General features: G+C 36.9%; 1 protein-coding gene across 4 annotated transcripts in view; it reads left to right on the plus strand.

The window, feature by feature from the left end:
- Positions 1–880: 880 nt before the first annotated feature.
- The window catches only part of fbxl4 (F-box and leucine-rich repeat protein 4), a 51,756-nt gene continuing 27,622 nt past the window's right edge, over positions 881–25,014 (plus strand). For all 4 annotated transcript variants that reach the window (XR_011180566.1, XM_015355992.2, XM_006626272.3 and 1 more), the window contains exons 1-7: positions 881–988; positions 3,914–4,479; positions 10,601–10,946; positions 17,863–18,107; positions 18,641–18,854; positions 22,861–22,932; positions 23,584–23,896. Coding sequence is in view for 3 of the 4 variants with exons in the window: in XM_015355992.2 (XP_015211478.1) it covers positions 3,977–4,479; positions 10,601–10,946; positions 17,863–18,107; positions 18,641–18,854; positions 22,861–22,932; positions 23,584–23,896 (1,693 nt within the window). In the remaining variant the exon portion in view is untranslated. The remainder of the gene's footprint in view (positions 989–3,913; positions 4,480–10,600; positions 10,947–17,862; positions 18,108–18,640; positions 18,855–22,860; positions 22,933–23,583; positions 23,897–25,014) is intronic.

Here is a 25,014-nt window from a genome sequence, read left to right on the forward strand (position 1 = left end):
TCACACATTAACCTTTGAGCTGAAGTGAAATACTGGATTAACTGTCTTGAGCAGCATTTTAGAGATATGGCATAAGTATAATGAAAAAAATGGAAAGCACATTTTTGGTTTGTTTTTACCACAATAGACTGCACAATAGATTAACTATTGTGGAAGCCGCTCAGTACACATGAACTGACACTGGAAATTGTAGTGCATTACTGCTAAAATTTACACCAGCATGAAAGGGGGATTTTCTTCCAAACTATGAGATTGTCTTTGTGTGACAGGACTTATTGGACCCTTGGAAACTGAGTGGTGTTTAATTCTCCTGCAACAGAAGGTCCTGCCTGTTGGGGTAATGGAGCTCTCTGCTGTCTGAGACATGCTGCTGTGCGGCTTTGAAGCCACAGCTGTCTGTGAATGGCCATATTAGATTCCTGATGAGGGCAGAGACACTCTCGACACATTTGGAACAACAATTATATCACAAATTATATCATGAACTGACAAAACAAGGCTTTGAAGGAATTTCAAAGGTGCTTTGCATTTATTAGGGATGTAATTGATATTTGATTTAGACAGAAAATATACATGTATATCGGCCCTTATTTTAGAAATTTACCCTGAATTTAGCCTTTTACTTATAGCCCAGTTGTCAATATAAATCAGTTAATGCACCCACCAGTAGAAACTTGTAACACAGCCACATCTTAACAATGATGACCTTCAGTAAAGATTTTTTTCTTAAATAACTGACGTTTACACTTTAAAAGTTCATTATTTACTGCTCAAATCCGTTTGTATCAAACAATAAGACGTCGGAAGTAGCAACGATAAACACCAACTACAATTCCCACAATCCTTTGACACTGCCGTAACCGGATATAAACGGATGTTGAAACTTGAGGTAAACTGTGCACTGTTAGGTCGTACCGGTGGGGGTTGTTGCAGGAAGAGTGGTGGAAATATGACAAGTTTATATTATGACATAAGTTTAGTAAATGCTGTAAGTATTTTGTGTTGAAAGCTATTTGTTATAGTGAATGAATCCCTCTTTTATTCAGACTCTGTCAAGTATAATTTGTAAATAACTGGGAATGGCTTGCACCAGCTAAATGCTTCCTACTTTAGTAAACAAACGAGAAAAAGAAAGCATTTAGCAATGCTAACCCAAACTGACACCGTAAGCAAAGCTGTAGTTATATCGTTTTGTTTTGTTGCTTTGTTTTTTGGGGTACCTTTATAAATTCATGTTGAAATCGTAATCAGATATTGTCATCTCTGCCAGAGTTTGGTACTTTTTATTGCCCGTTTTAAAGTACAACGAGTGAAAGGGTTTGACTAAAATAAATTGTAAAGACGGAGACAGTGTGTTTCATACCTTGAATGAGTGCAAAATGGTTTTCAAGCTTAAAGAACAATATAATTAAAATAGGAAATGTAGATTTTAGTATTCTGTTGTTTTTATTGCTGACGCCTACTGCCAAACCGAGACACAGGCTAAACACACACATTTAGTTAATTGTAAAATTATAAAAACGTAATTGAAGAGCGATATTAAACATTGTTCAACATTGTTTTAATCATATGTTCCGTTTTATGTTATTTACCTTGCGGAGCATACAGTTCAGAATTAATTAAATAAGTGGTATATTTTATATAGTTATCTATAACTTTGGGATCGCATTGGAATAATATGACATTTATTTGCATCTGTTAACTTCACGGGTAGAATATACGGCACCATGTTCATAGTTTCCACATGTGCGTTGAGTTTCAGATGAAAATGCTTTAATCTGGTTAGTCTCTTAATGTTAATGTATGGTAACATTATTTTCCAGAGGGCTGAAACGGTTTTGGACCTTTTCATGACAAATGTGTTGTGTTTTAACAAATTGCTTTGTTGATTCATCACTATTGTATTGTTTGTTTAAATGTTTCTATGGAAACTCTCCAAATTTCTAAGTCTAACCTAACTGGACAAGCAGGTCAAAGTTAAGGCGGGTCATATATCAGATTGTTCCAGCATTAAGTAGCTGCAGCAAAGCTGATGTGTTTAATTACATATCTGAGATGGTGTAGATGTTTAGGGTTGACTGGTCTGCTATGAGAGGACACTTCTAAGCAAATTAGGAGGTTTTGTTAAATTGTATCACGGAATACCATGGATTGTCAGGAATGGGTGCTATGTTTAGTTGAATAGTAAAATCTTTAAAAGTCAATTAACTGTAGCCAAAGCTAATATCATACCTTTTCTGTTATTTTTATTTTTGTTATTCTGTTATTGCCTAATTTATTTGAGTGCCCCTATGGGAATAATTTAGCCAAAGTTACTGACCACAGAGGACAGCTGCTGTCTTGGGCCATGTGTTTTGCTCTCTGTGAATGATCTGTCGTTGCTGGGGGGAAACTTTACCTATTTATCGCATTTCCTCTGGAGTCGGTGCTGTACCTTTATCTACGCAAGGTTGGGTAGTGCAGGAAGGTTTTTTTCTGCACAGCATTAACTACGCTGTGGAACATAACTTGAAAAAGGTCACAGTCGAGCTTGTTTGGTTGCTAGTAGGTTCATGGTCTAAGAATTCCCATATGTTTCTAAATCAGGAATCACTTCCCACAAGACTAGGGAACTGGTTCTTTGCTCTCACAGTCCTCTTCCTAACGGTGAGTCTTGGACACTCCTAAACATCATTTCCTGTTGTGTCCAGTTCTCTAAAACCTCTAATCACAACATGTCCAGCAGCATTTGGAAAGATTGTAAACATGTTGTGTGTTTGCTGGCTTGTCTCATTGCAGTATCTAAATTGCTTGGAAAGAAGTCCTGTCTGGAGTATATTTCAAATCATTGTGTTAAAGCTACATGAGTCTAAACATTACGGTTTGTATTTTAAGGGATATTGAAAGCTATTAGATCCTTTTAGGTCCTGAGATGGAGAGGGAGCTATTTAAGGCTTCCTGATCAGGTTCACTTCAAGTGTGTCTTCACATAACATGTTCAGTGATCACATAAACAGCTGTCAAAGAGTTAGTGGCAAGTCAGAACTCCTTGCAAGGCTTCGTTTTTTTTTTCCTCCCAAGACACCCTAGTCAGTTGTTTTTTAAAATCTTATATTGTTTTCTGTTTAATTATCTTACTTGGATATTTTTGTTTTGTTACTAATTGACGTTATGTAGAACATGTGATAAAAATAGAAAGTGGCTTAACTGTATGGAGAGTTATTAGGTTTTGATCTGAAGCTAACATTTAGTCACATGTCATTGGTTTTAATTCATAGTTTTCAAAGCATTGAAGGTTTTCAAAGTAATGATTTACCAGTACCGGAGTTTTAATACTTAAAATTTAAAAAGGCACTTTTTTTTCCATTGTTGGATTTGGGAGTATAATTAGTCCTTTTTACAGTTAGTGACTAGACTTACATTCTATTTTGAACAGTTTGACCAATCATTGGTGCACATAATGAATTAGAGTAGCCTTATCATTTAAATAGCTCAATTATCAGTGCTGATACTTATGAAAATCACATAGGTCAAATTAACCCTCCACCATGACATTATCATGTACCAGTATGGAGCCTCATTTTGTACGTTACTGATTGTCTAGTTTTAGGTGATTAAATGTAAATTTCAGATTGTAACCTAAATGGGTGGAGGGCTGGCTCTGTGGCTGGAAGGTTGCAGGTTCGTATCCCTATCCGTTGGGCCCCTGAGCAAGGCTCTTAACCCCAACTGCTCCAGGGGCGCTGTATAAATGGCTGACCCTGTGCTCTGACTTTAAGTTTCTCTCCCTGTCTGTGTTTAATGGAGAGCAAGTAGGGGTATCCGAAAAACAATTTCTTGTATAAAGAATTTGTCATATGGCCGATAAAGTGGTCTAATCTTATATTATGTTACTTTTGCTGCTCTTATGCTGTTTTTCCTTTTAACCTTGCAGGTTATGCATGTGGCAAAATCCAGCCTGGCTCTGCTGCTTTCAACCTAGTCGAATTCAAGCCCAATGTTCCCCATGCTAACAGTCCTGAGCATGTTTTACTATATCTGTCTCCGGCGCCGAGCCAGGACAGGAACAAGAGGGGAAGTCATGAACAGTCGCAGAGCCATTGAATCCAACCACCGGACTCTACCTCTCACTGTCGAAGTGGAACAGTTTGCCAAAGAAGTGCTCGACTTCAGTTCTCATTATGGCAGCGAGAACAGCATGTCCTACACCATGTGGAACTTGGCCGGGATGCCCAACGTGTATCCTAGCTCCGGAGATTTTACGCAGACTGCTGTGTTTCGCACGTATGGAAAATGGTGGGAGCAGTGTGCCAGCGCCCCCCAAGCCTTTCGAAGGACTCCTCTTACCTTTCAGAGTCGGGACTTTGTAGAGCTTGCGTTCGAAGAGCCCGTTTATCCAACGGCTATCGATGTTATGGAAACGTACCACCCAGGGGCTGTTGTGCGGATTCTTGCCTGCTCACTCAATCCTTTCTCCCAGAACCCACCAGCCGACGTCAGGTAAAACCCTAATCACCATTCAGTCAGCACAAGAGGGGTTTAAATGAGCTGGAGAACTTCTTTTTAAATAAAAGCGATGCTGAGTCTGTAGTTCTATCGGTTGACGCTGATATTGTCCTAATGACTGGTGGCTGTAGTTCTGGGTCATAAGATATCGATCGCTGGAATCCCCATCCATCTTTGCTTTTGATTCATGTTTGAAAACTTGTCCACGTGTTTTTCTTTTGGGAGAAATGATCACAGAAAAAGACCCCCCCCAGCACTCGCACGCGTGCATTATCATTTCATGCACAGTATTATTAATATAGTTACTTATTTCAATGTTTATGTGTCTGCGTCAAAGTGCATAGTCAGCTTATTCTGGCAGATCTTGATGGCAGTGAAACACTTGCTCAGCTGCTTTCTTTTTTTCTTTTTCATGTCGGGAGATGTGAAAAAGGTGAACTGCACCACACTCACAATTCCCCTGTGAACAGTCTTCTGTCTTGTTTATAAATTAAGCTTGAAACATTGACACTTTGGTCACTGCACAAAAGTTATATATATATATAAACAATGGTTAATTTATTCATTTTTCATATTTGTGACGTTTCCAGAATTCTGCAGCTCACCCATTAATGTTTGAAGGCACATCCTTCTGCAGTTGGTTATTAGACATTAAAGCAGAGTGAACAGATGAACTGTTAAAAGTGGTCCGAGCAGTTCCATTGTATAGGCCGTCTTACACTTAGGGCAAATCTTTCCCTTTATTTCTGTAGGTGCTCCCTTTTTCCTGACTTTCTCAATGTAAACAGGAAAAATGTCTGTCTTCTCCCCTCGAGAGTAAGCCGACATGTTTCATTGTGTGGCAAATTGCTCATCAAGAGTCTTACCAATAAGCAAGTTCATATTAAAGTGTCAGGTATGAAGGAAAATTGGGCCTTTCTTGCATGGTGATCTAAATCGAAACCTATACCACTAATGTTTTATTCTAAAGGCAAATGTACACATTTTAATCAGAATATTGGTGATTGATCTCTTACAGAGGCCAGCGTTTTGGAGCAGTGGTTAACAATGGCGGTTAACCACCTGATTGGAGTTTGTATGTTCTCTCTGTGTTCATGTGGGTTTACTCCCAGTGCTCTGGTTCCTCGCACAGTCCAAAGAAAAACTCATAGGTTAATTGGCCTCTGGGAAGATTGGCCCTATGAGTGTGTTTGTATCTGTGTCTGCCCTGTGATGGACTGGTGTCCCGTCTAGGAAGTGTCCTGCCTTGGGCCCGTTGCTTGCTGTGGTTGGCTTTGGCTCCCCCCAACACCTCATTGGATAAAGGGGCTAGAAATGTCATAGATGGATTTCATATGGCACAGACTCCTTTTCTGTTAATGCTATGTGCTATTGTTGTCTGTAGTGAGAAGAGAAACAAGTCTGAAATAATTTTGTAATCCATGGTACAGAATAAAAACCCATAGTCATTTGATATGACCAAATGTCCTGAAAATATTAATAAGATATTGTGATTTTTTTGGGGGCGCTCCATAGTCCATCCATGTACTGGTTTTCTAACTTAAGCAGCACCAAGGTGGCAACTTAATACAAAAGTAAATTAAGGTCACAACACATTTTGTGCTGCTTTAGTCTTTTATATACCCAGAAGAAATTGATGATAAAACAGTGTCAAAAATTTCTAACAATTCACTTTGCATCATTAACCTTTATTTTCGGGTATTAAGCATTACATATTTATGCAATCGTACTATTACTGGATTTGTTCTAAAACTGAATATAAAGAGGACCAGTGTTCTTGCATTATCCATTACAAGCACAAATATAGTAATATGCTTAATGAAGATCTTAAAATAGAAGTTGTATTGTGTGACATGGTTATGTACTAGTATATCTCCTTAAAAAATACTAAAAGACAACATGCAATCAAATAAATAAACTAATGAAATATTAAAGTCAATTGGTATTCACTGTTTACATTTCATACCTCTCTCAGCACTCTTAATTGCAAATCACTTTATTCAGTGTTAGTTTAAACATGACGTATGTCTGTTAAATGTTGTTTCTTAGTAGCTGTAATTGAATTGAAAATTAATTGAGTAATTTAATGTTACAGAAAGGCAATAGTGAACAGCACTATTCAAGAGTTTAATGGGTAATTCCATGGAACACAACCGTTATATTGACATGACCAGCTCAAATGATCCTGAAAGTTGGCATATACGTCTTGTCAAGGGAGGATTTGAGACAAAATTTCACAAATAATATCACAAAAATGACCTTATCTCAAAAATTATTTGAGCTTTCCTAGACTTCCTTAGAGACATTGTAACTTCTAATCAGCATATGCTACAGTCATAGTTTTTTTTAATAATATTTAAGTTCTTTGCGTGTGCTAATAGTCTTTGAGGTTTGTTAGGAATTATTATTCATCTTTCATATAAAAAAATGAATCTACGTTTTTCAGAAAGACCATCTTGTGTTTTTTTTTTTTTGGTATGATTTTCTACAGACTCTACAGAGGTAATAGCTGAATGAAGTTGTCATTCCAAGCAAGTCATCATTCAAAACCTGCCTGAAATTTAAAACGGTTTGGTTCTCCACTCCTGGTCATTACAGTTTAATTAATAGCACAGACGTTTATGCCAGCTATAAGTATTTTTGTTGTAAACTACCACATCTAGTAAAACTTCAAAACTTAAATTGAGAGTTGAAGGAAAGTAGTTCTAGTTGAAACTAGTTTTAATAGATTTTAAAATGAGTTTGTTTTTTTTGTCTGGCTACGTACGCTGAAAAAAAATGTCTGTTGTGATCTCTTCAAAATATATACCAAGAAACTTTCTTAGAGGTCTGAAAGCTATCTTTGGATGTTCTGAAATTCCCATCAGCTCCTCCAGTAGCTGTGTAGCGTATTTGTGAACCTTGTCATGAGAAATGTACATGTACCGTAGGAACACTGCAAACGTGCCTCCTGCTAATGTGTGTGCTGTTGAAGATGCAGCTGGATTTGCTGTGAGCCACAGCCACCAAGGTCCAGATGTCCATTTGGCTTGTTAAGAAAGTAAACATTTCAGTGACTGCTTGTGTGTCAGTGGGGAGTCTCCAATATTGAAGCAAAATTCAATACAAAAATGTGTGGGAAAACTGAAATACTGAATGGTTGATAGCGTGTAATATAAAAGAAGGCATACATGAATTTAAAGGATGCTTAAAATACATCAGCCTTTCAAGAAGATCATGATGCTAATGATGATTACTGCAACGACTCCATTTCAGCAACTACTGAACTACAGTACAACAGTAACTCTCTTACCTCCCATTGCATGTGAGTAAGGAGATCCAATACAAGAATTGCGTATCAAATGAGTGACCAATATTGCAGACATTGGTGAAGATTAATGACTATATGTTGGCTAGCATCCTTTTTGTCCTTCCCCTCCCCCCTTTTTTGTTGAAAACCATATCAAACATAAAAACACACCAAGCCAGTTATTCTGAAAGATTGCTGTTTATTAATATACAGTATTCATTCGTTTCTAATAGCCTTCAAATTAATACTTGGGGGAATGCAATGTTTCCAAAGCTTTAAAATATCATATGAAATTACTATTCTATTTGATTATATTATTATAACCTAAATATTTCTGTAGCACATGTGGATTACTATGTCCTGAAGGAAGCCTGGGTAGGTACATAAATGCTTAACAATGACTTATTTAAATGACCATGTCTTGCAATCTATTAGAGATGTGATGTAATGTAATCCATGGTATGGAATAAAAAATACCAGTAGTCATTTGATAAGAAGTTATGTCCTGAAATTGATCAAAATATATTGTGATTTTCTGGGTTCCATAGTCCATGCATTCATCAATTTTCTAACTTATGCAGAAATATTAGTGGCAATTTACAGAAAAAATAGGCTAAGGTCACCACACATCGTGCAGCTTTAGTCTTTTATAAGCCCAGAAGATATTTATACAAAAATAATAAATATATTTTCATTTTTTTCACAATTCACTTTGCATCTTTAACCTTAATTTCAGCTGTTAAGTGTTACATATTCACACAGTCAAACTATGCTGGGTTTGTTCTAAAACTGAATATGAAAGAGAACCAATATTTTTGTATTATACATTAAAAGCAAAAATGTAGTTATATTGTTAATGAAGATCCTAAAATAGAAGTTGTATTGTGTGGCATCTTCTGAGCAATATTCTTTTTGAGCAAGACAAATCTATCTGCCAAATTTGATAAGTGTGAGTGTGATATGATGGAAGGACTCTACTGAAAATGTTTGTGAGCTTTTCCAAATTCACAATTGTGTCTTTCCTCAACTGGCAATTGAGAAACATTTTTAGCTATGTCTTCCAAATGGATAATGTATCTAATGAAACATTTGAGCTGTAGGCATTGCTTTGGCATCATTTTGTTTGAAATTGCTAGGTTAATTAAGATACTAAAACATTTGTGTTAATAGCAGCAAAAGTGGATGTTTCTGAAAATATGACTTAGGGTGAAGGTGACTCTATTAACTTGATGATAACATTTCAGGCAGAGTTTAATATTTAAGCATAGAAGCTCAAAGGTGAACCCAGCGCTGACTCTTTACTGTGTGTGTTGAATAACATGGCTATCCATTCTGTGTTTTTCTTAATTTTGAGTAGGAAGCTGTCATGTTTTGATATCTATGGTAAGTTACACAGAGCAGGCTTTTAGAAAGAATCCAAGTGATAGCCTTTTCCAGAAATCTAAGAAAGACAACTTGGAAATGACTGTGAAATCATCGCTGTGGACTGTATTTGGGCATCAATTTGGTTCCTATGCCACCTATTTCATCAGGAGATTTTTCATGGATAGCAAAAGAGTTTCACTAAAAAATGCAGTAACAAGATATTTTAATATGGGTATACCTGTATTTGAATATTGATTAAGTTAAACTAATTCTTATATGAAGCTGAAAAACCATTCCAGAAATTAGGGACTTTGGAGAGGCTTTGATTTTTATAACAAGGACTGTGAGAAAACTCCAGCCGTAAAGAATGGGACATATTGACATACTGTACCAGCAAAAATGTGTGATAGGATTTGCTCCCAGAGAGCTCCCAGAAGATAGTTGCAAAACATCTGTCTCTTTTGTCAGCGAAACGTCTGCAACCACAATTACACTGATTCGAACAGGTTAGTCGAAAAAGCTGCCAGGGTCACTGCTGGTGTTCAAAAAGAAAAACATAACTATGTCCTATTTTCCAGCTAAAGCTAACCAAGATGTACTATGCCTACAAATGTTATGATAGCATTTTCTCAGGTCTGTCTGAATGTGGCTGACTTCTGCATTGTCTAGGACCTGTGAAAATAAACTAAAGCTGATGATTCTGGTTGAGACCCTTTGCTAAGAATTTTTGTTTCCCATCTCATAGTAGCATACATTAGCCTTTAATTTGCCTTAGTTCCAAACCTTACCGTATTAATACTATGTCTGTCCTGAGCAGGAAATTATAAATAAACTCACAGTGCAACACTACTCATGTTTTACTACAGTATTTCTTCTGAGTTTCAGAATAAACTCTTCTTCTTTTATGTCTCCTCTTTGCCATTTAACAGGCAAGTAAGAATTCTCTGCTCAGATACCCATCCAGTTCTGTTGGCTCAGTCAGATATGAATTTTTTTTTGCAAAATTACACTAAATTGGGCTGCTTGCCCAAAATTAATTCTGGGAGGCTCTTGCAATCTAGCAATTAGCCATATTAAAATGTATGCTCCAAACCCCACATCAAACTTGCATAACTTGAGAACCCCTGTTTCAGTTAAGCCATAATATAAACTGTGAAGTTTTTTTGTTACAAACAATAGCAGAGTTCATGAAATGATATTGTACAATTGGTGTCCAGCTGGTGTTGGAATGGCTATAGTATTTTCTACCTGAAGAAGGCTCCACGGCCGAAACGTTGTGTTCTCTTTCTTCTTTTTTTCAGCATGGAATAAACCTATTACTTGTTCCTTTGCATAGTATTTTCTAGTATGTTATTAACCATTTGAAATTATATTTTTATTGTTATGCTTTATGAAGAGTTCTGATTAATGTTCTGAATCTTTTTCATGTGCTTCAGTTATTGTTTCTTTCCTTTTTTTAAGATGGGAGGTGCTTTGGTCTGGAAAACCTACAAAAATGCTCACACCTCAGGCACGGCAGTTCTCACCTAGCATAAAGCAAATCAACTTCCCAACGAACCTCATCCGTTTAGAAGTGAACAGCACCTTGCTGGAATACTATACGGAACTGGATGCAGTTGTTCTGCATGGTGTGAAAGAAAGGCCTGTCTTGTCCCTGTACAAGATGCCATTGATAGATATCAGTGACCTGAGTGACAGTGATGAAGAAAAGGATGCCTGCGACCCTGGGAGACTGTGTAAGCAGTGTGGGCATCCCTGTCCCCACGAATTTACAGGAAACGGCTTCTTTGATAAACTTCCCTATGAGGTAATTGCTGATCAAATGTGAAATGTGTCATATTCACATAGTGCTGTTTTTTATTTGAAAAGCAGCATTTTCTTTTTCTTCATGTTCATGAAACAACCTGATTGCTTTATTAGCAGAGGACACTGCTAAATGAAACCACATACTGTACAGTTTATCAGAGGTTGATTAACTATGGAATGCAAATGAATGTTCTGCACTCTGTGTGTCATTGCATGTACATTATTTAAAGCTTCTGGTATAGACCATGCTTACAGTAAATAGTTAAAATGACAGCTTTGGGCATAGTGTCTGTTTGCACTAGTGCAAGGGTATCAAAGGCACACACTGTATAGTTCTATATGGTACTGCTATGCCATGATTCACAGGTAAAAAAAGCAATTTGCCATTGTCGTGTTTTATCTTTTAGAGCTGCTTCTCAGATGTGTCCATGAGGTTTTATGTTTTTCAACAGCACAGGTATAGGAAGACTGTTTATGGAATCAGTCAAACGCCAAACTAACTGAAAGGTTAACATTATAAACAGGGTATCTGTTGAAGTGATGAGAACTAATGCATATTCATTCCCATACTTCATAGTGACTGCTTGTTCTCAAAACATGGCATAACCTTGAAAAGATTGCATTGTAAGATACATACAGTATATACTCTTGTTTCACTGATCAAAGTTACAGTATGGCCTGCTAATGAGTCCTAATAAAAGTGAATGGCAGCTGTTAACATTGAATTTATATATGCTGAATTACAATTAAAAGTCTGTTTAGATGGTTCTTCCTCACAAGTATTGTAAAACAATGATAGCTAATGAATATTCTTTTGTATAACTGATTCAAGAGCTACTGCTTGCTCTTAAAACACACTCCAACCCTGTGCAAGAGAGATAAAGACACCATTTAAGACCCAAATAAACATTAAATTACAAGTGGAAATGAAAAAATAAAAATTCTTAGAGAAATAGAAAATAATATTTAATTGTGGCTATACTCTAATACAAAGGTTTTTTTTGCAAAAGTATATCAGATAGAAAGTAAGGTGTACTGTATAAAGGATCTAAAAGGATTAATTTTATATAATGAAAAGAAAATGGAAACTGTGGTGGTGTTTACTAATGAAAATGGAGATTGCATGCCTCAAGTTGATTAAGCAGCCCTGGGAAATCTTGAAAATGTAAAGGTACAACTATCAAATAGACATTTAATATTGTCATAGCTCATAAATAGCTTTCTAGCTGCTCCTATAGGGGAAATGGATCTTACAAATGACAGGGAGTGATACAAGTAATTTCAAAATTGCAAATATATCTACAGTATAAAGAAATGTCATCATAATCCCAGGGCAACATAAGCCAATCAGCCTCCTTTTATGTTTTGTTTTTGCAATGTTTTTTAAAACAATATTTAAACTACTGTTACAAGGGGGGGTTACAAATATGGTGAATATCAGCAATTGACTGAGTGGTTTAGTCAAATAGTCAAATATTGTTATAAACTCCCAATTTCTAAGTGATTTCTCCAGAATATACCCAAGTGGTTGGTATACATTAGAGACATGTGAATTCTTTGTTCTCTGGCACAGCTTTGGTGAAACAGTAATAATCCAGGCACACTGGCTTAAACAAATGATTATTAACAATGACAATACAAATACTACACACAACAAAATCTACACACACAAGTTACTATATTTACAGTATGTATAGACAAGGCATTTCGGAGGCCTGACATCCTAGTCACCCAGAAAACCCCAGACTGTTACTAAGTATTAAACTCTTAAAATATGCCTAAAGAGGATAAAATAAGAAAAAAGCTGCCTTCTAAATAAATGCAATACAACCTACAGTTAAATCTGTCTCGCTGCAAACCCTGATGCCACAATAAAGATGGGAGCTTATCTCCCTATTCTGTGTTTAACCGAGGTATCTTTTCCTTAGGAAACCCAAGTTCCCTAAAAACACCACATAGTAAACTCTCTCTAGCACGGCTTAAATACTCAGGTACGATCAGATTTTGTCTGGACGAAAATGAAGTAAGGGCTTTCACCTGGCGCAAGTTTCAAGTTCCAACTCCTCCTGACTCCCCTCTCTCTTGTGGCCTGCCCTTCTCTCATCTCCTTTCCTCTTCTTCTCTTCTGTCTTCCTTTTCTCCTCCCCTCTGTGGTCTTAATGTATTAATTACTGTGCTTAATGACTGCTCATTGACAATCATTTACCCACAACTTCTCAGTGCATTTCAGCAAAGATCCCTTCTGCTTTGAAGCTGTAAATGTTGTTCAAATATTTAGCTTTTCTTTGAATTAGAAAAAGTGCTCAAGGAAAAGAATAGAACTTTGGATAAGATGGACTTAGATTTACATACTCACAGTAAAAAGTTACTTTAACAGAGTAGTGATAATGTAAAACACATGTAACAAGATTGTGGTAACTAGTTGTGTTCCACATGGATCTGTTTTAGGGCCATTGCTCTTCCTGGTTCAATGATGTAATTGATTTGAATTCTGGTGTAGTTTGTGAAGTTAAATGTGGAAAAGAGTGGATTACTTAGTTGCGAAAGCAAGACAGCTGCGAACACACATAGGTCTTTTCTCTAAGTTTATTTTTGTGGTCAATAATTTGTGAAAGGATATGGCTGCCCTTAAAACTACTCAGAGAAAAGTAATTAGGTTTATTTTTGGTGTAGCCAAAAGTGTAGATAGGCTTATGGAACCAAATCTTTTTAATTTTTAATGGGGGAGATGGTGAGGGAATTTGAATTAAGGTTAGGAATCCTCAAAGGTAAATAAAGTCAACCCTATGCGAAGGTATATAAAGTCATTCAAACTCAAAAATGTAAAACGGATTTAGGATCACAAATGTAAATTAAACATTAAAATACGTGCAGGACTAAGAATAGAACATGCTTCTTTATACTGGGAATCTAGAGCAAGCTGCCCAGTCACAATGTTGAAGCTGACACTCTGGGAACCTTCCAGAAGAAGTTAGGCTGGATTTGGAAAGTCAAGTAGACCCACGCAATCAAAGTGGCCAAATACCCTACTCTCATTTCTAATACTTCTTCTTAAATTCTTTGTTTGTGGGACACTGGATTTCCTGTTGCCTGTTCCTATTGGATTTTCTCATATTTTAAAATGCTTAGAGTGATTGCATCAGTGAATATATAATTTTAGCCTTCCTTTTTGCAATTTAAAAGGTATTTTGGCCATAACTAAACTTAGTGTTTCTTCAGTAATGAAAACATGACTTTGGGAGAAGTGAAATAGTACTTCTACAGAACTGTATAAGCTACAGTAACTTAAATATACTTCACCACAGAACTTAAATGTGCTTAACTTCAGGAAATATTAGGGGGTTATCATTTACATTTTCACTGTCTGGCACTTTGAATTACAACACTTTAAAAAAGTTAGTAGCAGACATACATGTTAAAGTCTTGTACTGTAGTTTGGCAAAGTAAGAACTTTGCCACCTAAATCAATATTCACATCTCTGTAACTGCACACTGGTAGCCTGTAAATTCCAATTACTGCTTTAATGCATAAAGGCAAATCCCATCTTTCTTGTACCTGTACAAATTATTACTAATTACTGTTTGCTGTCTACTGTTAACTTCAAATTGAAAGCCAAACTCAGAGACATTCACTGAGCAGTTACATCATTCCTTGTCACTTGGTAAAACATTCCACCTGAAAGTGCGAGTACAGAAGCAGAGGATCGAGTTTAGCTAATGTAGGTGTTCACTGCAGCTGGAGAAGAGCTCAGTCTGCATGAGATAATAGACACAAGTCATCAATTTGGATACATTTGTACTTCATATAGGAGGCAAATGTAGAATCATAGTAACAACCAGGAGTCCATTTCTGGGTACAATAACATACTCATTGCAAAATTCAGAGATATCTTCAATCCTTTCTTAATCTGACTTTTGTTCTGTCCATTTCGTCCACTCTTCCCCTCTCGGCACCTTATTTCCACACATTGTCTTATTTGTCATATTTCTGTCAGTGTTTTAATTTTTGTCTTGATGCATTTCCCCCTAACTCAGCAAGAATATTTTATTTAGTACTGTTTCCCTCCTTTAATCCAAATCTATACTTTTTGTGCTGATAAAAGACCAGAAGCCATCCTTCTATCAGATTTTTCCGAATTTTGAAATCCTAAATTGTTATGACAGCTAGGTAATGGGGCTGATTACACTGAGACAAAGCAGCTTTATGGCAGTCGCCATACATTCCCAACCAACTATGATTAATGAGATTTGCCCTGTAGGCCTGGAAACCCATCTTCTGTTTAATTAAAGTAAAGAAAACAAATAATAATATATGCATGCTCACCATGCGTTTCCAGTACCATCATTTATTTTGCCTTGGATTAGAGCAGGAATTGCTAAGGATATGAAAACTGACATTGAAGCTGCTGCTGAAAAAAAACACATTTTGTTGCAGCTTCCAATTAGTGTTCTTCACTGTATCATCAGTTATCATCATGGGTGACAATAGCTGAAGCCTGTATAGTTTGGCAAAATTTGTCAAGCCTTGGATATTTAGTTAGTTTTGTAGGCCACCTATATTTCCTTCACAACTTCATAACCTTCACATGGTTTTCTTCTGGGCTGTACTTAGATGGTAACAGCTTCATATCATGTATTTTTTAATAATAATAATAGGTTTAACTTATTCCTTTGCAGGAGGAAGGGAAAAACTAAGGTTGCTGCTGGAAGAGGTGTTAGTGAGGCCAGCGGTCCATGTGGGTCCTAATGCCCCAGTATAGTGACGGAGACACTATACTGTAAACAAGCGCCGTCTTTCGGATGAGACGTAAAACCGAGGTCCTGACTCTCTTTGGTCATTAAAAATCCCAGGGTGTTTCTCGAAAAGAGTAGGGGTGTAACCCCGGCGTCCTGGCCAAATTTCCCATGCCTCCTAATAATCCCCCTCTATGAACTGGCTATATTACTTTGTTCTCCCACCCCACCCCCCCCACCCCCCCAACGGCAGGCGGAGCGACGCGCTGGTTGGATGGCAACGCGCATTTAATGGCAACGTCTGCTCCAAGTGGACCCTGCTGATGCAGGATTAACGCTAGCATGAGAGAGAGAGACCTTATTCCTTTGCAATGCCTGACATCACAGGTGTAAAGCAATCTGGAAGAAGACAAGACTGGGCTTTATTGTAATCAAAGCTCAGTTATAGTCTCTTACCTTTTTTGTATCTGAAATGTATGTTTTTAATAATTGATTTAGTATGTTATTTGAAAAGTTTTGCTTTCAACTCAGAAAAGTAATATACTTTAGATACGTTTGTGATATATTAAATAAATAGTGGATAAAACGTATGGATTCACCTTGAAAATGTTGCTGCTGTATAGCTAAGAAAAGTTATTAGCATGTAAATTATTTAACCTTCTCAAAAGATAGAATAACAGAGGAGTATTTTGCTGTCATTTTACTGCAGCCTTTTCTTTTACAAATTTATTAACCCTTCTTAGCAATTGCAGAACACTCACAGGATACTCCCGGCATTCTGTCATACAGCTGTAGCAGCAGATTGCAATCAGATTTTCACCATTAAGTCCAAACCAACATATAAGCTTAATATTCCTATCAAGCTCATCCAATTGCATTCCAAGAAAGTTTACAATTTTCTGCTTTCTGAATTTGCATTTGCCCTACTTCATTTAGGATCATAATTGTGTTGGGAAAAAAAACTTTATCAACTAGTGGCTGAGGGTATTGAAGAATTATGTCCTGCCTTTAGACATTTTCTTTCTATTTCTGCAGTAAGTACTGTGCAAACAGACAAAACATCATGTTCATTTTCTTGTCCTTCTTTTTGTATTGGACTTTGAGAACATACAGTAGAAAAACCATGGTATGGCTAATAGTGTGCATTCTGAGATCAACATGTAGATAAAATTGTAAATATGTTAGCAGAAAGGCAAAGACCTCAAACGGATGGCAGACTGATTACTTAAACGTTTAAGACAAATACTTCCTTACTCCACTTTCCTTATTCATTTGAATTCCATGTCAGATCTCAGCACAGAAGAGTACTGTATTGTGAACATATGAAACAATATTTGAACTTTTCAGTTCCAATGTAAAGAGTGCATCTGATGAAAAACACACAAAGAAGACGGTAGCACAATGTTGTGTTGTATATAAAGTAAAACAAGAAAGTATTGAGGTTGCTGAAGAGAACTTCAGTATACTATAGACGTTCTGCATATACTGTATACCCTCAGGTATATAGGAAAGCCATTTGTGCTCAGTGTTTGTTTTTATCTTGACTGACCCTATAAAGACATTGAGACTAAATGTATTTCAATTAAACTGCAAAGCAAAAGAGCATAATTTGAATATTTTGACTTCATCTCAAAAGTTTCTTAAAATTTAGATCAGTGGTGTCTAGTTCTGGTCCCGGAGGGCTAATGTGTCTTCAGATTTCCACTTCAGCTCCACTCTTAATTACCTAAATCACATCATAACTGGCTTAGTTGGATTTAATAACTGCTAGCTAGCTCTTCAAGTTGAAGCTGTTGCTTGAAGGAGACTATGAAAATCTCTTGACGCATGGGTCGCCCAGAACCATTGCAATGTTAAGGGATGAGTATGGAAGAAGATGGTTTAGGAAGTCCTCTTTCCTACAAGTCATGTATTTTAGATAACTAAATTTCTCAATATTAGCTGTTAATTTAAATTGACAAAGTAAAATACAAAATACAGTCTGCTTAACACCATTATTCAACTCAAAAGACCCTTGAGTGCATTTGTACGGTTAAGTGATACATGTGTTACTACATTCTCTACCTACAGATTTTGACTGTAATTAGTTCATTTTGATATTCCTTTTGAAGATTAAGTGCATTCCTGTTATGTATTAAAACCCTGCAGTGAACTCTCACTCCAATTATCTTTTTTTGTTCCAGTTGATTCAACTGATAGTGAGTCACCTCACCTTGCCAGACTTATGCAGGTTGGCACAGACCTGTAAGCTGCTACACCAGCACTGCTGTGATCCTCTTCAGTATATCCAGCTGAGTTTACAGCCATACTGGGCTCGACTGACAGATGCTTCTCTGGAGCACCTGCAGTCTCGCTGTACCCAGATTCAGAGGCTCAACATGTCATGGTGTGGCAACCGAGGAGCCATAACATACTCAGGTTTTCACAGGTTAGTGCTTGTTTTAACAAAAGCCTTATTGTCTGCCAATGTGGTGTAAAACCATTGCAGTTTCCTCTTTTGTCATCTGTGGAATGTGAACAAATATCAGAGGTATTGTAATTTGCTTCTTCTTTATTGGCACATATTGGAAGAGTTATCAAAGGAATTGTTTAGTTTTTATTGTATGTGCATATTAATTTAGGACATACAGTATTAACATAAAGAATTTCTTTTTATACTAGAAAATATTAAGGCATAATATTATTTTGCCCTATACTGTACCTTATACAGTAGTATTACAACAGTATTTCTCTATATGTGCAGTACTTGTATACACAGTTACAATGACAATCATCTTTCCTATAAAATTCAGAACCTTATGTGTTTACAGAAAATAGTAAGTAATAACTCTTTATTTACAACTGTGATCTGTAATATCTTAAAACTTGAACTACAGTATGCTATAATTTTTTTTCGCAAAAGTTAGTTTCAGGTTTGGAATTACTTGAAATCATTCTCTTTTTTTTTTTCCCCAAATGTAGCTTTATGAAAGCGTGTGGTGCAAAGCTCGTCTGTCTTGAATTGGCCTGTTGCCATTTTCTGAATGAAGCCTGTCTAGAGGTCATTGCCGAGATGTGTCCAAACCTCCAGGAACTAAACCTCTCCTCCTGCGATAGGCTGCATCCTCAGTCCTTTCTCCACATATCCAAATTGTCATGGTTAAGACGGCTTGTCCTTTATCGCACAAAAATTGAGGTAAGAAGGAACAAGCGTGGAAAAACCTGTACCCTGGCAAATAATTCATTGCAATGAAATGACATTTTCAGATGCAGCTCATATCTTGGATGCCTTAAAGTACATGAGGATGTGTTTAATCAAAGCAAGATAATAATTATTGCTGAGATGTACAAATGCTTGTTTTATGGCAATGGTTATCTCTTTCCCAGACAGGCTCAGAGACACTTTACCAAAACCAGCAACATTTTCAGTCAAGGTTGTCAGATGCAACACTGAGCTGATTTCATTTTTGGCTGATACCCGGGAATTTTACTATTTGTGTTAAGTGTGTTATGTATTGATATTCTGCAATACTAAATAAAAAGCAATACAAATCATAAGCGATAAGGCACTGTGAATGATGCTAATTGGAAGTCAATTATTGTATTACAGTGTTTACCAGATTAGTGTAGCAAATTTGGGGAACTGTGAGTTCAGAGCAGTGATAACTACATTAGTTATAACTACTGTATAGGAACTACTGATGAAAAACATCTTACTCCTGTAAGATGTACTGTACCCCAAATAATTAGTATATAATTTCTTACATCTTGAACTGGTAAGGAATATCTTCTAAATTTTACTGCATTTTTTCTTAGAGTGCATTAAACAAGAATAAATATGCACTAACCTTGACCTAAGTAGCGGATTATGTATATAAAACAGAGCTGCACTCCAACAGTTTTAGAAACATAGTAACTTTCATTATTCTTAAATTATAACTATGAGTGATGTTAATGTAAATTCTTAATTCTTCGCAAATTATTACTGCAGTTCTAATCTATCCTAAGCCCTAGACCTATGGTTTGTTTAAGTGAAAGTTTAAAGTTATGCTTTTAAAGAATACAGATCTCATAACCGTACATTTGGGGATCCAGATTTCTTTTACTGACATGATTTTCACCTTGATGATGCTTTGTATCCTTGTATTGCTCAGTCTTGTTCATAATACTTAGTATCTGACAAACAGAGCACCCTCTGTGTTCATACCGATACCTTACCAGTGCAGATAGTCATTATGTTGTCAGGATTATAATTATTGTATTATGGTTTTATTGTTTAAAAGAGCATGTGTAGCAAAATAAGAAACCACAAATACCCATGTCGGGCACCTTTTTTGTCATGATAAGCATCATGTCAGAAACCTGGAAGAGTAACCTTTTTTAAAACCACATTTACCAATTAGACAATGATAATTATGTATTCCATTGCAAGTTTAGGTTGAGTTAGAATTTCTGTATATATCATTTTACATATCAAGACCTGTTTTTTAAAAAATTGCCACCCCGAGATTTGGGCAGAGAGTCAGATTGTCTCTTAGTTTTATGATTTGAAAATTGTGCATGAAATAATGCCAGAAGAAAAGTCTAGTGGCTCTGTATTTATTGCACTATGCATGCATCATTTTATTTTTTCTCATTTTAAATATTACATTCATTTTATTTTGATGAACTTGATAATGCTTAAACCTGAAAGAACAGAATAACCTTTATAAACAGTAAGTAGGTTTATGTATTTGCTAGGCAAGTTGAGGTGATTTACAGTATGTCTGAAGGAATGCTTAGCCATTTATTGAGCTGAAATATGTTTTCAAGTTATTTTAGTTTTTTTTAATAATATGCACAACAATACTGCCTGGGATGTGAGAGAGAACAGTCCACTGGAGCCATGAAGGTTGACATGCTACTCCATATCGTTTTATTTTATACATAATGTACAGTAAATAATGAAGTGAAACATGCTACCCGGGTTCTTCTTTTATAAGTAATAGAAACTTTGAGATTGATTGCACTATGTTGATGCTTTTAACTTGCTCTTGTAATAATATGTATTTTACCATACATGCTTGAGTGGGTATCTGCGGCAGCTACATTTCAGCTGTGGAGCCTTCTTTAGGTGTTGACAGAAGGAGAAGGCTCCATACCTGAAAAGTTGTCTCTTCTTTTTCCTTTCAGTATGGAATAAACCTTTACCTGTTCCTTATTTTACATAAATATTATTTACAAGTTTTTTAAGCTTCTTTTGAAATTGTTATGTGTTCCTAACAGGATAATTGTAATAACATTACAAAACTAGAAACAGAAATTGTGATTGTTAGTTTACATCGCAGAAGTAACTCATTCAAGAATAGTGCATGGCAGTAATGATGATGAGGTCTGTGTGACAGGCTTTCTTTTATGGTCTCTCTGTAGCAGGTGAAATCACTATTTTATTAGTCTAGTGTAATCTAACCAACTGAGTCAATACCCATGCCTTGGATTAGGCTTGATGCCAATCTCTTCACTTTAGGGATGTAGATATAATCCGGTCCTTATTATAGTGTTGGGACACCAAAATAACAATTAGCTTTAAGTAAAGTTCAGAGTGTAAAAGTCAGTATTTGGTATCATGTCCCTCTGAGATCATAAATGCACAAGGTCTTTCACACTTTGTGTTTACCAACCTCTTTGTGTAATCATTTGAGATGTTTTTCCTGCAGACTCTTCTGCAGTCACATTGAGTTATTGCCTCTTCTTGGAGTGTTGTGACTTTATTTTTTTCTACAGCATGTAAAATATGTATTCGATTGGAATTGAATCTAGCAAATGTTGCTTTTTTTCTCTGTACTGATTAGGAGGATTATATTGTGGTGTAGCCTTTGTTATCCTGCTGTCTCAGTCTTCTGCGAACTGTGGATTTTGATACCTTCACCCCTCCACTCTGGGGGTTGTTGGTGATTTCACTGACAGTTGCTTTAGGTTTCTTGACATCTCTGAAAATATTTCTGTCATCAGCTGCAGATGTTTTTGTTGGCCGACCCAGACTTGACTGATTGGTAATTATGCCTGTGGTTTCTTTCTTCTTCAGCGTATTCAAAATGGTTGATTTTGGTATGTCCAGCTTCTTTGCTGTGGTTCTGATTCAGTTTGTTTTTCTTTCAAAAATATCCCCCTTTCTGTAATGGAGAGTTCTTTGGTTTCCATTTTTACTTTGGACTATGGACCTGAAACACTGAAGTCCAAGCAAGACAGGTTAATAAGATGTTCATGGCTCTTTTATGGCTCTTATGTTATCCAACAACAGACACCTGTCCAGCAAGAGACTTTTATAAGCCACTCGTACCGAGGTATTTGCTTCTCCTTCAAAATAAAGAGGTTCAGCGCTACCAACTAGTTTCATTGACCCATTAAACTAGAACTAGGTTGCCTCTATTCAAAATAAAATAGGAGCTTTTGTTATCAATCTTGTTATCTTGTTAATCATTATTTAACTATTATTGTTTTCATATTAGAAAGAGAAAAACGTATTGCGGCGTTTTTAATTCAACAAAATTGAATACTTTTGCAAGAAACTACAGTATATGACCTGTTAAAAATAAGTATAAACGCAGAGTCACAATTCGTTCTTTACAAACCTTATGACCAATATGTATGCTTGCTCCATGAAGTGACTGCATTTACAAAACTTTAGAATAAGGCATACTGTACGTGTGCACTGCATTTTAGAGTGTCCTCCACAGCTGTGAGTCTCAGAAATCCTCTGACACGGTAAGGTCACCATCACTTGATGTGGCTTTGACTGTCTCCATTATTGACAGCCTTGTCAACTGGGCTGATCGTTGAATGTCAGAGTTGCCTCTGCTTATCTGGGACATTTGCTGATGCTTTCTCTGGGTACATCCATCTTGCCTGTTACTTAAGGTTCCCACATTTACCAAGAGACTTCCTATGGGAAGAGTACTTAGCGGCCAGGGGACCATGGTGGCTCCAGTTCATGCATTTTCATATCTGGGCCTGCTACTTTGAGCCTTGTAATGATTGCCTTCACTGCAAGACAATCAATGGGTTTGGCGTCAAGGGACTCATTAACTAGCATTTGTGGTATCTTTAGCCTAAGCTGGGAGCAGTATTTTATAGAACTTACTGACAGCCTTTAATGCCTAATTGACCTCTTTTCTCTTTGTTTCTCTTTACATGCCTGCTTCTGATGTGGTCCCCATTGTCAGCAAACAGCACTGCTCAGCATTCTGACTTTTTGCACAGAGATTCAGCACCTTAACCTTGGCAGCTGCATCATGGTAAGAATGGCTCGGTTTTTTTTTAATTTATTTATGTCATGGCAGATTGGGAGCTGCTTGCCATGTAGTGACATCATCCATAGTGCCGTAGTACACCCTCTAGATTTATTCTCTCTTTAGACTGTACTAGTTTATTATTAGATTGTGATGCTGTACAATTAATTAGATTCTTCTGACATTCGATGCTTCATGCTTTAAAGTACACCGTAACTTCATTATTTTTAAGAGTACAAATCACTTTTCATCACCATAATGATTTCATGAGTTATTTCTAAGAGTGGCATGCATTTAGTTTGCAAATGAATTGATACTTCTGTGTCACATTTATCAACAGCCTAATAGAAATACTGCTTGACAGAAAAATTAATAGGCATTACTGTGTTTCACATTTACTGTGGCTTGTCCTTCAGAATACTTTGCCAAGCAAAATGTACACTTTATAAATAAGAATGCACTTATGGATTATTAGAGCCGTTGATTTGAATAGCACATTATAAAAAATGCACAATACAGCACAATAATCCAACTTTTTAATTTTTTTTAATGGCTTTCTAGTAAGGGTTAACACTGGGAGGATAACAATGCTGTACTCACCTGTGGAGAAAGGAGGGATGTACTGTACCCAGTATACTGTGCTGACCTGTTTTGCAGATTGAAGACTTTGACTTAATTGCTAGCATGATAAGCGCCAAGTGTAAAAAGCTCCGATCCCTAGACCTGTGGCGCTGTAAGAACATGACGGAGAAAGGCCTCAGAGACCTGGTGTCGGGCTGCCGGCTGCTGGAAGAGCTGGACCTGGGCTGGTGCTCCACCCTGCAGAGCAGCACCGGTTGCTTCGTGCACCTGGCCCGCCACCTGCCCGGTCTGCGCAAGCTCTTCATCACCGCCAACCGGACGGTGTGCGACGCCGACGTCGAGGAGCTGGCTGCCCACTGCCGCCACCTGCAGCACCTCGACATCCTCGGTGAGCAGGGAACCGAGAAGTTGAAAAGCCCGGTGCGCAGGCGTGTGTCAGGATCGCTGGCCATACTTGAATAAAGGCGATGTGTGCCGCAATAACCTCCCCATGACTAAAAGCAGTGTTAGAACTGGTCTTCTTTGCCAAATCATGCACATTTTCTAGCAAAAAAGGGTTCAATCCTGAAAACTCAAGAATTGATTTAAGCATGCCCACTGTCATATTATGTTTGATGTTTTGGTTGGGTCTCTTTTCAGGTTACAAGTTCCAACCACCCTGCCACTGTGCCTCATACTTCATACAGTTTTCATGAATTAAATGACTTTTCTGCACAGCTCAGTGTTGTAGTTTATTAATGAGCGTTTTAATTCAAATACCAAGGTACCATTACCATTATGAATGGATCAGTGCAAGCTAATTTTGTGTAATCTAATTACACGACCCACCCTACAGTATAAACGGTTGCAGTTCTTTTAAATGGTCATTAAATCTGCATTGTATATTCCTGAAGTGGGATTTTCATGTTATGACCTTGAGTATTAAAAAAATATATACAGTAGGTTCAAGTGCATGAAACAAATCTCAGAAAATTCGTTCCTCTGCCATACTAGGGTCTGTATCTTGCCCTCACCAATCTTTACCAAAATAGGTTGTTTAAAAAATTATGCATATAGTTGCATAATATATTAAATATAATATTGCATTTTTGTTAGAACATAAGAAAGGTCACAAATGAGAGGATGGCATTCGGCCCATCTATCCCATTTGGAAGTTAGTGTCTTATTGTCCCCCCAGTTTCCCCCAGTTTCTACCCCCAAGCAGTCTTAAACAGCTCAGATTAGCACCTGCACTTTAAGGTACCACACTGTTTGCACTATGTCCTATCATGGCTGTATTGTAATTATTTGTCCATGTCTGTTTGTCATTTGTGCCTATTTTGTTTTCTCTAATGTTACTGGGTATAGCTGAACGAGTCAGCATTCCAATCCACTCTATGGCAAATTGGTCCAAGGATCAGTTGAACTGACCACAGTGGGAATTGGATGCACCAGGGCTCAGTTTGGAGTGTTGTAGGAAAGGGGATAAATACTTTTCAGATGAAGACATTCCAGTGATTGCTTTTA

Source organism: Lepisosteus oculatus, chromosome 2, assembly GCF_040954835.1.
Source record: "Lepisosteus oculatus isolate fLepOcu1 chromosome 2, fLepOcu1.hap2, whole genome shotgun sequence".
Classification (NCBI taxonomy): Eukaryota; Metazoa; Chordata; class Actinopteri; order Semionotiformes; family Lepisosteidae; genus Lepisosteus; species Lepisosteus oculatus.